The 16,351-nt window shown below is 43.0% G+C and overlaps 1 protein-coding gene across 2 annotated transcripts in view; it reads right to left on the bottom strand.

Annotated features, from left to right (window-relative positions):
- The window catches only part of LOC109918580 (lysosomal amino acid transporter 1 homolog), a 62,936-nt gene that overhangs the window by 5,175 nt on the left and 41,410 nt on the right, over positions 1-16,351 (bottom strand). For both annotated transcript variants that reach the window (XM_048604373.1, XM_048604372.1), the window contains 3 exons: positions 2,961-3,079; positions 2,754-2,849; positions 2,056-2,241 (listed from right to left, as the gene is read on the bottom strand). In XM_048604373.1, the coding sequence (XP_048460330.1) occupies positions 2,056-2,241; positions 2,754-2,849; positions 2,961-3,079 (401 nt within the window). The remainder of the gene's footprint in view (positions 1-2,055; positions 2,242-2,753; positions 2,850-2,960; positions 3,080-16,351) is intronic.

Raw genomic sequence — 16,351 nt, 5'->3', positions numbered from 1 at the left:
AATCATTTCCATGGAGCATGCTTCAGATATCAGGCAATGATGGGCAAGATGAAGGCTCAGAGGAGACACTGACAATGTAACCAATCTGACTTTGATGTCGGAATTGGCACCAGTTAATTTCTCTCCCTTGCCTGAGTATAGAGCAACTTGCATATAAATGAGGTGAGATGAGGCAGGAATGAGATGTTAATTCATGCAAATTGGTCCCCACTCGCTTGTGAGAATGTCACCCTAGGTATTAAAACCGTAAATGGAAATGTTGAGCTTTTATTTCTTGATGCTGAGAACCTAATTTCTCATTCTTGCGGCATTTTCCCAACTTGCTCGTCATTTCACATGGCGTTGAGAGGCTGGGATCATCCTACTCATTAAACAAATATTTAGGGAAGAATATTAAATCTGTGTAAAGATGAATTTGGAAGTGAGGAGGTTATTTAATTAGGAGGACCAGTGGCAGGTGAGGACCCTGCTAGCCCCCAACCCTTCCAATCAAGCCTGTGGCCAGAAGGCCCATAAATGCATTTTGACCTCGTGTTAATTAAGGCCCTTAAGTGGACAATTAATGCCCAATCCTACCAAGGCTTGTGTTAAAAGGGCTGTTTGTGATCTCTGAGGAGGGTCCCTTGTTTAAAGGTGTTTCTTTGATCCAGGGACTCAGCACGAGGTAAGGGCTTCACTGACAGCTACACTGTACCCATACTGCTGACACCCCTACATCCTCTCTATTGTAACCCCCATCTAGTAAAATATTTCCCATCACAACTCAACCTAATCCAGGGATTCCATGGAGATCTGGAAACCATGTGAGTGTCTGTTCCACAGCAGCCACTACCTCTCCAGCAGTGCTGCTGAGCAAAATAACACTCTCTAATTGGTTGACAGTGCTCAGTAAGTGGGACTTCCTACTCCCTTGGTCCGAAACCAGTGGAAGACCCACCAGTGACCTCTCAACTATCTGATTAGCATTTAATACCAGTGGGTGTTGTGAGAAGGAGACAACACAAAGTACTGCCAGCTCTTCAGATGGGAGCCAAAACCCCTCTGTGTTTTTCTTTCACATAAAAGACACAAAGACATTCTGACTGTAATCGTGAATCAAGGGGTTGTGACGAGGGAGAAGGTAAGTACAGAAATATAAATTGGTTAGCCTAATAACATTAGTAGGGGAACAAATAAAGATGGGATTGGTATCAGTGCACCTAAAAATTGCAACATGACTGGGCACTGTTAACATGGATTTATGAAAGGGACATCATGCTTAGCAAATCTGTTAGAATTTTTTGAGGTTGCAACTAATAGGGTAGACAAGGGGGACCTAATAGATACATATACAAATTTTCAAAAAACATTCAATAAGGTGCCATATAAGAGGTTATAACATAAAATTAATGTTCATCAAATTGGGGAAATATACTGAATCTAGGAATAATCAACAAACAAAAAACAGTCAAAATAAGTGGATAACAATCAGCTTCGGAGACATTAACAAGTGAGCTACTGCAAGCACCAGAGTTTGGGCTTAAACTGTTTATAACTGAGATTAGTGACTTAGATTAGGGACCACATACAAAAGTATCCACTGTCTGCTGAGGATGCAAATTTAAATGGGAAAGCATGTTATGAGGACGATGAAGTAACATGCAACAGATTTAGGTAGGTTGAGTAATTGGACAAGCGTAGGCAGATAGAATTTCAGAGATGTTTTCTCAACTTCACTCCCAAATCAGCATCTGCTTCTCAGTAGTTTTACGTTCTAACATTCCCCACTTCTTGTGTCATTTAAATTTTCCATCACTTTCACTGATTGTTTTGCAATTCTATTTGCATAAGTGCAAATTTCAAATCTATTTCAACAATGCACGACTCAGAATTAAAATGCTCTGGAATCTTCAAAAAGTTTAACATTTCTTAATGGACTGAACATGTGGCAATCAAAATTGAAAACACTTCCAAAAAAAATTAGATTTTCTCTCTCATTGCCATTTAAGCTAGCCCCTAATATAACTAAAAGAAATGTTGTATGTATATTGCAACAGTTAACATTGAAAAGGATACAAAGAAATCCACCAACAGTACCCCAAAGCTACCTATTAGCCAGGCCAGATGATGGAGGATGTATTTTTTGGCTGATACTTCATTTTCAGGCACTTTTACTGCCACACTCAGTCCGTATGTTGTATTACCCACCATTGCCAGTGCAAACAGCAAATAGGATGTACCTTCTGTGGATTTCCTTTGGAACTGCAACGATCAGAATATACAAACCATGCCTTTGTTTAATACAGTGAACCTGTAGTCTAGCCAATGACACAGAAATAAGGACTCCTTTAAATATTAAATATTAAAATTGTTGCAATTGAACCCCTCTGGCAAGTCAAATTTGCATATTGCAGAATCAATTATTGTATAACATCTCCTGTCAGATCAAGACAAATGATCTTTGACCAATTACAGTAACATGGATTTCAGTCCTCTTCGGTCCATAAATGGAAATCTTTGTAATTCATAAAGTGCTGACTGCATGGACAATAAAGATGTTACTTTTGTGTTAGCGAATTCCAAGTTTGTAGTTTGAATTCTTATGCTTCTCATTTGAGGGAACTAATAAGTAAATATCCGTTGTGTTCTCTGGCAACACTACGTTGACAAATACAGGAAGAAACATAAAGGAAGGAAACACTGTTTTTCTGATATTGAACAGTAATATCCTAACTTTTACAAACCAAAATGCAAAGGCTCAATAAATTACTCACATTTTTGTACAGCTGTGGAAAACGAGAGCCAAGATAAAATATGCAGGACATGTAGCCACTGGTGTAACCCATGAATTCAACATTGTCAAAAGTACCCTGAGAAACAGTAAAACAAAACTTTCACAAAAAATCTGTGACAAAATTGAAGGACTAGAAATAACAAAACATAATATTTGTTCACAGTTAATTTTTTTACTTATCACAAACCCTTTCTCCTGGATGACTCCTATTATGGTGGGATATTCTCAATAAATGTAATATAGTCATCATTGCAATCGCACACAACAGAACCCAGCAAACACAGAACCACTTCAAGAGGGAATTTGCTGAAAGACAAAAATATACCAGGGCTTATAAAGGTTGAAAACAAAGATGTCCATTATATAGCAGTTGAGTAGATGTAAAATAAATACACATAGAAGAAAACAAGAATGTTGCATTGTTGTTCTGTTGGAGGAAAAAGCTTTTAACCTATCAACAACATTTAACTTATTAATATATGGAATGTGGGAAGTAAATAATTTGGTGGCCATCCTAAAGAAGTACAAATGCCACTGATCAAAACACTCCTGTGCTAAGGCTGGTACAATGTCCTAAGACACAGTGTGGATGTAGTCTCGGGTTATATGAGTATGAACGATATTACTACTGAGACTCTGCAAGACAGGTCAGATCTTTGACGTGGACACTACCATCACACATGAGAACACCACCTACCACATGTACGGAAGACATTCATGCAGCTCGGCCGTCATTGTCTATTCTCATACGCTGCAGGCAAGGATGCCCCAAGGCATGGTATATTGGTGAAACCATGCAGACGCTACGATAACAGATGAATGGACACTGCGCAACAATCGCCAAACAGGGATGTTCCCTCCCAGTGGGGAAACACTTCAGCGATCAAGGGCATTCAGCCTCGGATCTTTGGGTAAACATCCTCCAAGTCGGAATTTGGGATACACAACAACACAGGGTCACTCAGCAGAGGCTGATACACAAGTTCAGTACCCATGAGGACAGCCTCAGTCGGGATCTCGGGTTCATGTCGCACTACAGGCGACCCCACCACACTATACACTCTCTCTCTCACACACACGCACTCTCACACAGATTCTCTCTCTTACACGCACTGTCTCTCAAGCACACACAAACACACACTCTCTCTCCCTCACATACACACACTCACCCTCCCTCACACACAAAAACTCCCTCTCTCCCACACACACATAAACTCTCTCTCTCCCCCCAACACATGCAATCTCTCTCTCCCACACACCCTCTCTCTCACTCCCACACACCCTCTCTCTCACTCCCCCTCCCAACACACACACTCTCTCTCTCTCCACACCTCTCACACACACTCTCTCTCCTCACCAACACACATACACACTCTCTCTCCCACACACACACACATACACACACAAACACACACACTGTCTCTCCCACACTTCCTCTCTGTCTCCCCCCTTACAACACGCACACACTCACTCTGCCACCCCCCCCACACACCCCCCCTCCCTCCCCCCCCCCCCCCCCCCACACACACACACTTTCTCTCCCCCCAACACACTCGCACACACTCACTCTTTCTCTCCCCCCTCACTCATTCTCTCTCTTCCCCCCCGCTACATACACACACACATTCACCCTCTGTCCATTTCTCTCCAGGCACACACACGCACACACTCTCTCTCCCCCTCCCCACACACGCGCACACTCACTTTCTCTCTCACCCCCTCACACGCAAGCACATGCTCACTCTTATCTCTCTCCCACCATTACACACACTCACACTCTCTCCCCCTCACTCACACACACAACTCACTCTCTCACTCCCTCTCTCTCTTCCCCCCCATATACACACACACTTTCTCTCCCCCCAACACACTCGCACACACTCACTCTTTCTCTCCCCCCTCACTCATTCTCTCTCTTCCCCCCCGCTACATACACACACACATTCACCCTCTGTCCATTTCTCTCCAGGCACACACACGCACACACTCTCTCTCCTCCTCCCCTCACTCTCACACACACATTCTCTCTTCCCCCCCCAACATACACACGCGCACACACACACACTCTCTCTCTCACACACACACACACACTCTCTCTCTCTCTCCTACACACACACACACACTCTCTCTCTCCCACACACACACACACACTCTCTCTCTCCCACACACACACACACAGATACACATACACACACAGATACACACACTCTCTCTTTCTCCCAGACACACACACAGACACATACACACACACTTAAATCTATGGGGTGAATTTGTACTTGCAGATACATTCTATTTTGTTCAAAAAGCACACAATTTATAGATAGTTTTAAAAAATCCTACTTTAGAAGCAAAATCAGTCTGATTCCAAAGCAAAACACAAACTGATTCTAAACAAGGCCTCACACCCAACATGCATTGTTTGACCTAAAATGACACCTCTTCTTTACACTGATAAAACCTTTAGTTCTCTTGAGGCAGTGACTTGAAATTGAATTCAGAGATTTACATACACATATTAATCAATTCTATCTGATTAAAGATCTAACAGCATCTTAGGTTTGTTTAATACATCCTCATCAGTTGTGTAACCCTTTGATCTTTTACTTATAAATTCAGTGTGTTATGCCACCTTTCTCACTAATACCTGAAGAAGGAGCGAGGCTCCGAAAGCTTGTGTTTTCAAATAAACCTGTTGGACTATAACCTGGTGTCGTGTGATTTCTGACCTTGTCCATCTCGGTCCAACACTGCCACCTCCACGTCATCCTGAGACTGTTAGCAGCACACTGGCCCCAGCTCTATCTCTTCTTTACTTTCATCAAGTCTCCATGACATCATCACGGTAGATGGTGTTACTGCAATCCAAGTACTGACCCTTACAGAATGTTTTAGAACCTGTTGTAACAACTCCCTCAAACATTTGTTCATATCGTTATGAGATTGATATGCATTTGTTTACATACTTACATTACCCACCACCTCATCTCTCTCCCCACATCTTTGCCTTTAAAATGTATTCCCTTTGGACTCGGAAGAGTGGTAACTTATTGACTTGCTGTTTCTGATTGTCTCAAGTCTGTGGTCTCTCTTGAACTGGAAAGACTTTAATTTCTTATATTTCTTACGTGGAGGACACTTGATATGACCACAGTTGATGGTAATATTGGACAAGTCAGATTCAAAAATGAAACCTGTCTTCATTTTTTATATCTACAGTTGGCTAATGTGGTGATTAATCACTGAAACTTATTCACATGAGGATGCAGATGTTCTTTAACAACAGAACTTAAGTTTATTTCACAAAAAGAAACGATGTACATATATAAAAGTTTCAATGTGCTTCCCAACACCATCTGTTAAACTAAATCCTACAAATCCTACAGAAATAACACCCCTGTCTCAGTTGTTTTTTAAGTCTCTACTTAACTGACACTTTCCAGTTTCCTTCCCTCAGACTGTTAAGACTTGGTTTTTATGATTCGTTTCCAGGTTCACTGGCATGAATCTCTCACAATTCTGACATCCTAAACATTAATCAGTTATAAAACAACTTGAATACGTTGATACAAACTGATTCTCCTGACGTGACTTGATTTACCTGCTAGGAGAAACTGTCCTGTCTTCTGACTTAGACTCTGGGTTCTTCTGAACTAAAACTTTGAATCTTTTGTTTTGAAGCCAAAACTAAACCAATTGCCTTCATGTGTTTATTCTGCCTGTCATAAACCCAAGGAGGTAAACATTTTATCCATTAACACTGCAGGGATTCTCCTAGGTATTTCACTCCATTCACATGCTTTCTTGGAATAGATATATTTAGGTCACTGTCCAAATGAGTTCCTGACCATTTTAAACACAAAACCTGGCTGAACTGATCCACGTATGTCTGCATCTATTTTGAAATTCAAATACAAAACACTCAAAAAAATTCCACTTTTCATCACATTTCAGCAGTGTTCCTATATACTTTACAGTTGTCAGTGTGTTCCTTGCTGTAGCAGTCATTTTCTAAAAATAAAACTTGGATCTTTGGTCATTGTTAATGCTTTCTTAATGGTTATCTTCCATGGAGTTGGATGCACCACATCTTCAGTTTAAGTCAGTGGAATTTGATTCTCATTCCACCTCTAGACATGTGCTAAAGTAGATGAACTTAACAGTTCAACTTCTTCATTACTTGTGAGTTTTCTCCTGTCCACTCAGTGACTGAATTATTCACGAAACCAGCTAATTCACTTACAGAATTCTGTTATGGGGAGATTCATTCTTGCTTGATGTGATACCCTTCGTTGTTGGGGATTTTTTTTTTTGCAAGGCGGTGATGTCAGACATTTTGGTTGAACTTGTTCCTTCTTAATCACATCAGCAACCTAATGTCAGACTTCACATTATCATACATGGTAGTCCACTGTGCTGTGTTGCAATCTGGCTCCATTTAGCTCCAAATGCTTCTGATGATCTGTGTTGTGCAGGTGGTGTAAAAGTTGCCTCTTTGTTTGCACTTAACTATGAATTTAGTTGCAATTTGGAATCTGAACATTCTTCAGTTTTGAAAGCAATGGAAAACATATCAGCTAAACCACTAAAATTACCTCTGCGCATCTCATTTATGGTAGGAAATAAATGTTTAATTGCAATAAAACTAACCTTAGGACATCCTGTATTTTTTGCTTGGGTTCTGTCATGGGCTTAACCAGTCTAGTGAAATTTTCTGTCAGCTTTTTATACACCTTTTGTTGTTTAATGTCTTCTACCTTTTGAATGAGATTGTTATCAATATGAGCTCTTCAGCCTAGGAGCGAAACTTTATGAAGTCCATAACCCTTTTCTAAGTTTGGAGTTCTGAGGAAGGGTCACCGGGCCTGAAACATTAACTTTGTTTTCTCCTCCACAGATGCTGCCAGACCTGCTGAGCTTATCCAGTAACTTTGTTTTTGTTCCTGATTTACAGCATCCGCAGTTCTTTTGGTTTTTATTTAGTATTTAACCCTTTTCTAAGTGTTTGGATTTCCTATTTTGGAGATGCCCCCAGACCATGTAGTTGGATTTCTGTTGGCTGTAAGCAGAGTTTTGTCAACCAAGACTCTCTATCTGACAATGTTGTGATACTCTCTCTCCTGTCTAACTTGAAATTTTAAGATGTCCAAAGATATACATGACTGTATGCCAAAACATCTGGTCTACGTCACTGATTTCCCTTGGGAAAAATTTTGAATTTATCTTCTACTGGAAACCAATTTTACTCTGATTAAAAATTTCACCAAATAGCTCTTCAGTCTTTTGCTCTACTGAGGCTGTGTCCTGTTTAGGTAGATTTCTGAAAGTGACCTATTTTCTTATAACAAAAGCATCTAGTTTAAAAGCTGGGCACTAATTATGCCATGAGGTTTCCTTGTTTCATTGTGTTGAAACAAACTTTTCTTAATTGGTGTCTGTCCTACCTTCTGCACTGGCTTACTTGATTTTGTATCTTAAGAAATGAACAGATTCCATTGATCTCCTGTATCAAATTTTATCTTCTCCTCTTTGGAGTGAGCTGTTTTGCTTCTGGACCTCTGCTTCACTCACCATCTCAATGACTTTCTCTAAAGTTAGGCCTTCTTTGAACTAGAATAAATTTGAGAAAGACTCATCAATACACCCATCAACAATTCAGTCTCTTTTGAATTCAAGTAACTATAGTCACATCTTGCCACTAAACTGTGGAGTCATACAGCACAGAAGCAGGCCCTTTGGTCCAACTTGTCCACACTGACCAGGCATCCCAATCTGACCTGATCCCACTTGCCAGCATTTGGCCCATTTCCCTCTAAACCTTTCCTAATATATCCATCCTAAAATCATTTAAATGTTGTAAGTGTATCCACCTCCACCACTTCCTCTGGCAGCTAGTTCCATACATACACCACTCTCTGGGTGAAGAAGTTACATCTCAGGTCCTTTGTAAATCTTTCCTCCTCACCTTAAACCTATGCCCTCTAGTTTTGGATAACCCAACCCAGAAAAAAGACCTTGGCTATTTGCCCTATCCACGCTCCGCATGATTTTACAAACCTCTATAAGGTTACCTCTTAGCCTCCGATGCTCCAGGGAAAGTAGCTCCAGCCCTATGTAGCCTCTCCCTATAGGCAAACCCTCCAACCCCGGCAAGATCTTTGGAAATCTTTTTCTGTACCCTCTCAAGTTTAACCACATCTTTCCTATAGAAGGGTGACCGGAAGTGTACGCAGTATTCTAAAGCTGACCTCACTAATGTCCTGTACAGCTAAAACATGACATCCCAATTCCTATACTCAATATTCTGACCAATGAAGGCAAGCATACCAAATACCTTCTTCACCACCCTTCTCTGTGCGACTCCACTTCCAAGGAATTATGCATCTACACCCATAGGTGTCTTTGTTCGACAAAACGCCCGACAAAATTATACTGTTAACTGTATAATTCTAGTCCTGTTTGTCTTACCAAAACACAACACCTCACACTTATCAAAAGTAAACTCCATCTGCCACTCTTCAGCCCATTGGCCCATCTGATCAAGGTCCCATTTTACTTTGAGATAATCTTCTTCACTGTCCACTTCATCACCTATTTTGGTGTCATTATTATTAATTATTGAGCATTAACAGAAATTATGTATGGATTTACCTGGATATGGCACTCTTTTAATGGATCTAACTCTGTCAAGAATTTTATTACTTATGTTGAAATAATTGTCAAAGGTTTTCAAACTCTCTGAATTTCTATGAAGTTGCAAGTCACTCTCAATAAAATCTGATATACTACTGATTGTGTATTGGTGTGTATTTGTTCAGCTTCTGTCTTATTTTACAGTTTCAAAGTTTTCTATTCCTGAAGAACTGTCTTCTTCAGAAGTTCAATTTTGTGTTCTATTCAGATCATCTCTGAAATGTAATTTTGCTCGAATACTATCCATCTGCAATGGATACCATGCTTCTTAATGTGGTCAGGCATTTTATCTTCCCTAAAGTTTTATTTTAATCTTTAGTAATAGCAATTCTTCTGAGCTTTGTGTTGTTCTAGAACATTTTCCCATACCTTGTGACTGTAACAGTGGTTTTCCAGCCTTCCGTGGTCATAAAGGAAGATTTCCTGTGCTTTGGAACCTCAATTGGATTCCAGCTGCATTCTCCTTTCCTTCCAAAACCTTTTCATGTTAGATCAAATTGCATTTTTCTTTATATTCCCCAATGTTTTGTGGCTATAGGTGGCTTGGTTAGCAATATCCGAAGCCCTCCTCTCCCAGAATATATCCATTTTCTTTCATTCCCTTCTTGGTTTAATTTTTCCAGCACTGCCTTCTGCAGCATGTGTGCTATGATGGTGACACCCAAACTTAGCTGCTATTTACTCCCCTTTCAGCCTCAATTATTGTACGTCTAGGGTTTCTGCATTGTATGAGGAATTTTGGTTTTGATGCCTTAAAACTCAGACTTACAACCACTCCCACAGACCATGACCTCATAATGTAGCCAGTATGTAACTGCAGGTTTGTTCTGTGCCTATTTCTGTTCCACATAATAAGGTCGGAAATGGGAGTATTCACCAATGTTGGACATTTTTCAACACCATTTGCGACTCAGATACTGAAGTAGTCCATGTCCAAATACAGAAAGACGTGGATAATATCCAAGCTCGGGCTGAAAAGGAACAAGGTAACATTTGTGCCACACAAATGCAATGACCATTTCCATTAAGAGAGAATCTAACCACTCTCCCTTGAGATTCAATGGTTTGCCATCATTGAAACACTCACTGCCAACATCCTTGGGGTTAGCACTGGCCGGAAATTGAAGGTGACTAACCGTACAAATACAGTCACTATGAACGCACATCAGAGGCGAGGAAAACTACACTGAGTAACTGACCTTCTGAGCACTGAAGCCTGCCCACCATCTAGAAAGCACAAGGGTGATGGCATACTCCCCACTTGTCTGGATGACTGCAGCAACCAACAACACTCAAGAAACTTGACACCAGCCAAGCCAAAACTGTATACTTGATTGGCACCACATCCACAATCATCCACTCTTTCCATCACTGACACTCAGTAGCAGCAGTGTATATCACCTACAAGATGGACTGCAGAAAATTATCAAAGCTCCTCAAACAGCACATTCCAAACCCACAACCACTTCCATCTAGAAAGACAAGGGCAGCAGAGACAGAAAAGTACCATCACCTGTACATTCCCCTCCATGCCAATCACCATCCTGACTTGGAAATATATCACTGTTCCTTCAGTGTTGTTGCGTCAAAATCCTGGAATTCCCTCTGTAATAGCATGGTGGGCCTACAGCACATGGACTGCAGTGGTTCAAGAAGGCAACTCACCACCACCTTCTTAAGGGCAATTAGAGATAGACAATAAATGATGACCCAGCCCATGGAGAGAATTTAAAAAATCTACTTTCAAGGATTGTTTATGGTATGTGCTGTTGTCAGCAATCAGGTTTTTCTCTTGAAGCTTACCAGATCACCAGCAAGGACTTTGCTTTTTCTTGAAGCCCTAATTTTTAATTTCTTCTAGCTGACACCCTTTTGAAACAATGCTGGTTAACACCGCTCACTATGTTGTGGCAGTGATCCACTGTTACCACCATATTGTATGTGGGTTCCTTCAAGCCCAAAATGGTCTAATGTGGATTGGAATATCCACCTTGAAGGCTTTCCAACATATGTTACTACCATGTTGAAAAATGACAAGATGTTATGTTGCTCTTGGTTTTAGGCAAAGAATGGTTCTATTAATCAGGGTTTTCACGTGGTGCAGCATCAACAATTTTTAGCCTCTCGCTTCACTCTAGTAGCTACAGCTGATCAGATGGAATGAGGAAATACATTTATGGTTGTGATCTTTGAGTTTCAATAAAGTGTTACTAGTGCCATATTGGTGTTTCTTTTCCATTTCCCTCAAACTATGTAGAGGGTTATTGCTCACTGTTGGCTTTAGACCTGGTTCACAGCTGGATTTCGAATATGGTGCTGGCAGTTCGAATCCCAGCAGCAAGTACTTCCATTGCTATTCAGAGTCAGAAATCACATGACACCATGTTATAGTCCAACAGGTTTATTTGAAAACACAAGCTTTTGGAGCCACAGTCCTCCTTCAGGTGTTAGTGAGAGAGGTAGTATTAGGCACTGAATTTATAAGTAAAAGATCAAAGATTCACACCATTAATGAGGACATACTAAACAAACTGTTTAGTTACAAATTCAGTGCCTAACACTACCTCTCTCACTAACACCTGAAGGAGGACTGTGGCTCCGAAAGCTTGTGTTTTCAAATAAACCTGTTGGACTATAACCTGGTGTCGTGTGATTTCTGACCTTGTCCACCCGAGTCCAACACTGACACCTCCACATCATTGCTGGTCAGCACACAATAGCAAGAATGCATTACCATAGAGGCATGGTGAGTAAACAATGAGCTGAGCAGCAGAGAATTTTGATAGCGAGCTCACAGAGAGAAACATTCTCAGAAACTCCCCAAAATTGACACTTAGCTGATATTAGTAAAATTCAGCACATAATTTCTGCTCTGAGACAAACAATCTGTTGTTGCAATGTCTCTGTTGTTCCTTATTATAATTTACTTCTAAATTTAATTTGTTTCATTAGTTCTAGCCAAGCAATTCTTTTAGCCAAAAATTTAACCCAGATGCAAGGAAAACCACACACTCACTTGACAACCAATACAGAATGCTGAATAAATAAGACGTAATAGTGAGATATAATTACCATGAGGTATTTGGATTTGTCCATAATATCAAGCAGATTGACACTTTGTTCCTTTCTTTGTCAATGAAAGGAAAGAGCTCTGCCTTTCTGACAGGAGATTCCAACTGCAGTTCCTTCTGAAATGCAGAGGTGTACTTCCATTCTAACAGGTCCCTTATAGTACGCTACAATCAGGAGAAGGCAAACCACATAACCTTTCTCACAGCAGTCAATTGCCATATTCCATTATTTCAAGGTCCAGCCACATTGACAGCTCCTATGAAAGGGTAAGTTCATAAGGTAGATCTGAGGGTAGAGTGCTGACAGGGTTGAATACTTGGTGGGTAGGGGTAAGGTGCCAGGCAAGCATGGTGCAAGTGGGTAGACAGTAGTTGTCAGAGTGGTACAGTGGATCAATGGTTAGCACTGCTGCCTGACAGCGTCAGGAACCAGAGTTTGATTCCAGCCTTGGAATACTGCCTGTGTGGAGTTTGCACGTTCTCCCAGTGTCTGTGTGAGTTTCTGCCAGGTGTCTAGTTTCTGCCCACAGTCCAAAGATGTGCAGGTCAGGTGGATTGGCCACGCTAAATTACCCATAGTTTCCAGAGATATGCGGGGTAGGCAGATTATCCATGGTAAAGGAAGGGTTACGGGAATAGGATGGGATGCTCTTCAGAAAGTCAGTGTAGACTCAATGGGCTGAATGGCCTCTTTCTGCACTGGAGGGATTCAGTGATTCTCTGATTTTAAGTAGGGAGCAACCTGGGTTGAGGGTATGGTGCAATTGGATAGGGTTCTGGTAAGCAAGGAGCTAAGGTGCAAGGTGGTAAGTGACCAGGTAGGTAATGGGGTCTTTAACTTAGGTCTGGGTGGACACTATTGATTTGGCAGGGGGTTCTAGGGGTGGGAGAGGGTAGAACTGTGAGGTGCCAGGTGAAAGGGGATATGGGAGTCAGGTCTGAAGTGTGCAGAATGTGAGTGGAGTTGGGGAAAAGGGGTGTGTTGCTTGTCAGGGAGATGGGGCAGACATTGTTAGGTCTGGTGGTCAGGTGGAGAGAGATCCAGTCCCATGAGGGGTTAGGCCCACAACAAGGAGCTATGAGGTCTTGGAGGGCTGGGAACTATGTGTAGGTCACACAGGGACAGGGAGTGTGGGGTCTGAGTCTTTGGGGTGTGAAAGGTAGGCTGGCAGTTAGTTCAATGGTTATTCATTAGTTCGACTATGTTTTTAACAAACAAACTTTGAGTAATGATTTACGTAACAGCAGCAAAACCCTATGAATTCTCCAATTTAAACAGAGACTTTCAGAGGGCTCTGGGCTTAGGGGAATTGATCTATTAGTGAATTAGTGGAATCTTCAATTTCCGAGGCAATTCCTCCAGAGTTTGCTATGTTGGAAATTCCTTAAAGTCTGTCGGCACAATTCCCATGTTTGCTACAGAAACAATTGTCTGACCATCAAAAAATCAGGGTCGAAGCCATGAAGTAGTTCAGTTTGGCCCTTGTCCGATTGGTACAAAATATTTCAAAACATTTCCAATTGCAAAATGCTTTAACAATACTTCCAGCCAAAAGTTCATCACACCCAGAAATTCTCTAACTGCACTGCATTCTGATTTTTAAACACAACATAAAAATGCTTGAGTTAACAAGGTGTAGAGCTGGATGAACACAGCAGGCCAAGCAGCATCAGAGGAGCAGGAAAGCTGACATTTCGGGTCTAGACCCTTCTTCAGGAATGGGGGAGAGGAAGGGGATTCTGAAATAAATAGGGAGTGGGAGGAGGATAGGAGATGGATAAAGGAGAAGATAGGTGGAGAGGAGACAGACAGGTCAAAGAGGCGGGGATGGAGCCAGTAAAGGTGAGTGTAGGTGGGGAATTAGGGAGGGGATAGGTCAGTCCAGGGAGGACGGACAGGTCAAGGAGGCAGGATGAGGCTGGTAGGTAGGAGATGGGGGTGGGACTTGAGGTGGGAGGAATGGATAGGTGGGAGGAAGGACAGGTTAGGGAGGCGGGGACAAGCTGGGCTGGATTTGGGATGTGGTCGGGGGAGGGGAGATTTTGAAGCTTGTGAAGTTCACATTGAGACGATTGGGCTGCAGGGTTCCCAAGCGAAATATGAGATGCTGTTCCTGCAACCTTCGGGTGGCATCATTGTGGCACTGCAGGAAGCCCAGGAGGGACATGTCATCCAAGAAGTGGGAGGGGGATTTGAATGGTTCACGACTGGGAGGTGCAGTTGTTTGTCGTGAACCGAGCGGTCCCCAAGCCTCAGCTTGGTTTCCCCGATGTAGAGGAGGCCACATCGGGAACAGCGGATACAGTATGCCTCATTAGCAGATGTGCAGGTGAACATCTGTTTGATGTAGAAGGTCTTCTTGGGGCCTGGGATGGGGGTGAGGGGGGAGGAGTAGGGGCAGGTGTAGCACTTCCTGCGGTTGCAGGGAAAAGTGCCGGGGGTGGTGGGGCTGGAGGGGAGTGTGGAGCAGACAAGGGAGTCACGGAGAGAGTGCTCCCTCCGGAAAGCAGATAAGGGTGGGGAGGGAAAAATGTCTTTGGTGGTGGGGTCGGATTGCAGATGGCGGAAGTGTCGGAGGATGATGTGTTGGATCCGGAGGTTGGTTGGGTGGTACGTGAGGATGAGGGGGATTCTGTTTTGGTGGTTATTGCGGGGAGCGGGGTGTGAGGGATGAGTTGCAGGAAATGTGAGAGGCACGGTCGAGGGTGTTTTCGACCACTGTGGAGGAGAAGTTGCGGTCGTTGAAAAAAGGGGGACATCTGGGATGTCCGGGAGTGGAATGCCTCATCTCAGGAGCAGGTGCGGCAGAGGCGAAGGAATTGGGAATAGGGGATGGCATTTTTGCAGGAAGGTGGGTGGGAGGAGGTGTATTCTAGGTAGCTGTGGGAGTCGGTAGGCTTGAAATAGATATCGGTTTCCAGGTGGTTGCCAGAGATGAAAAAGAGAGGTCCAGGAAGGAGAGAGAGGTATCGGAGATGGTCCACGTGAACTTAAGATTGGGGTGGAAGGTGTTAGTGAAGTGGATGAACTGTTCGATCTCTTCATGGGAGCATGAGGCGGCGCCGATACAGTAAGGGTGAGGACGAGTTCAGCGAAGCGCATCAGGGTATCAGTGGAGGGAACTGGTCGGGCCTGCAGGACAGGAAGAAGCAGAGGGCCTTTGGGTCATCTGCATGGGGAATGCAAGTGTACAGGGTCTGGACGTCCATAGTAGAGATGAGGTGTTGGGGACCAGGGAATTGGAAGTTTTGGAGGAGGTGGAGGGCGTGGGTGGTGTCACAGACTTAGGTGGGGAGTTCCTGGACCAAGGGGGAGAAAATGGAGTCGAGATAAGAGGAGATAAGTTTGGTGGGGCAGCAGCAGTCCTCACTCTTAACAACTTCTCCTTCAATTCCTCCCACTTCCTACAGACAAACGGGGTGGCCATGGGTACCCGCATGGGCCCAAGCTATGCCTGCATCTTTGTAGGATACGTGGAACAATCCCTCTTCCAAAGCTACACTGGCACAATCCCCCACCTCTTCCTCCGTTACATCGATGACTGTATCGGCGGCGCCGCCTCGTGCTCCCACGAGGAGATCGAACAGCTCATCCACTTCACTAACACCTTCCACCCCAACCTTAAGTTCACCTGGACCATCTCCGATACCTCTCTCTCCTTCCTGGACCTCTCTGTTTCCATCTCTGGCAACCACCTGGAAACCGATATCCATTTCAAGCCCACCGACTCCCACAGCTACCTAGAATACACCTCCTCCCACCCACCTTCCTGCAAAAATGCCATCCCCTATTCCCAATTCCTTCGCCTCTGCCGCA

Source organism: Rhincodon typus, chromosome 13, assembly GCF_021869965.1.
Source record: "Rhincodon typus isolate 14 chromosome 13, sRhiTyp1.1, whole genome shotgun sequence".
NCBI classification, from domain to species: domain Eukaryota; kingdom Metazoa; phylum Chordata; class Chondrichthyes; order Orectolobiformes; family Rhincodontidae; genus Rhincodon; species Rhincodon typus.
Note: the sequence above shows the minus strand (reverse complement) of the source record. Positions and strands in the feature narration are given on the sequence as shown.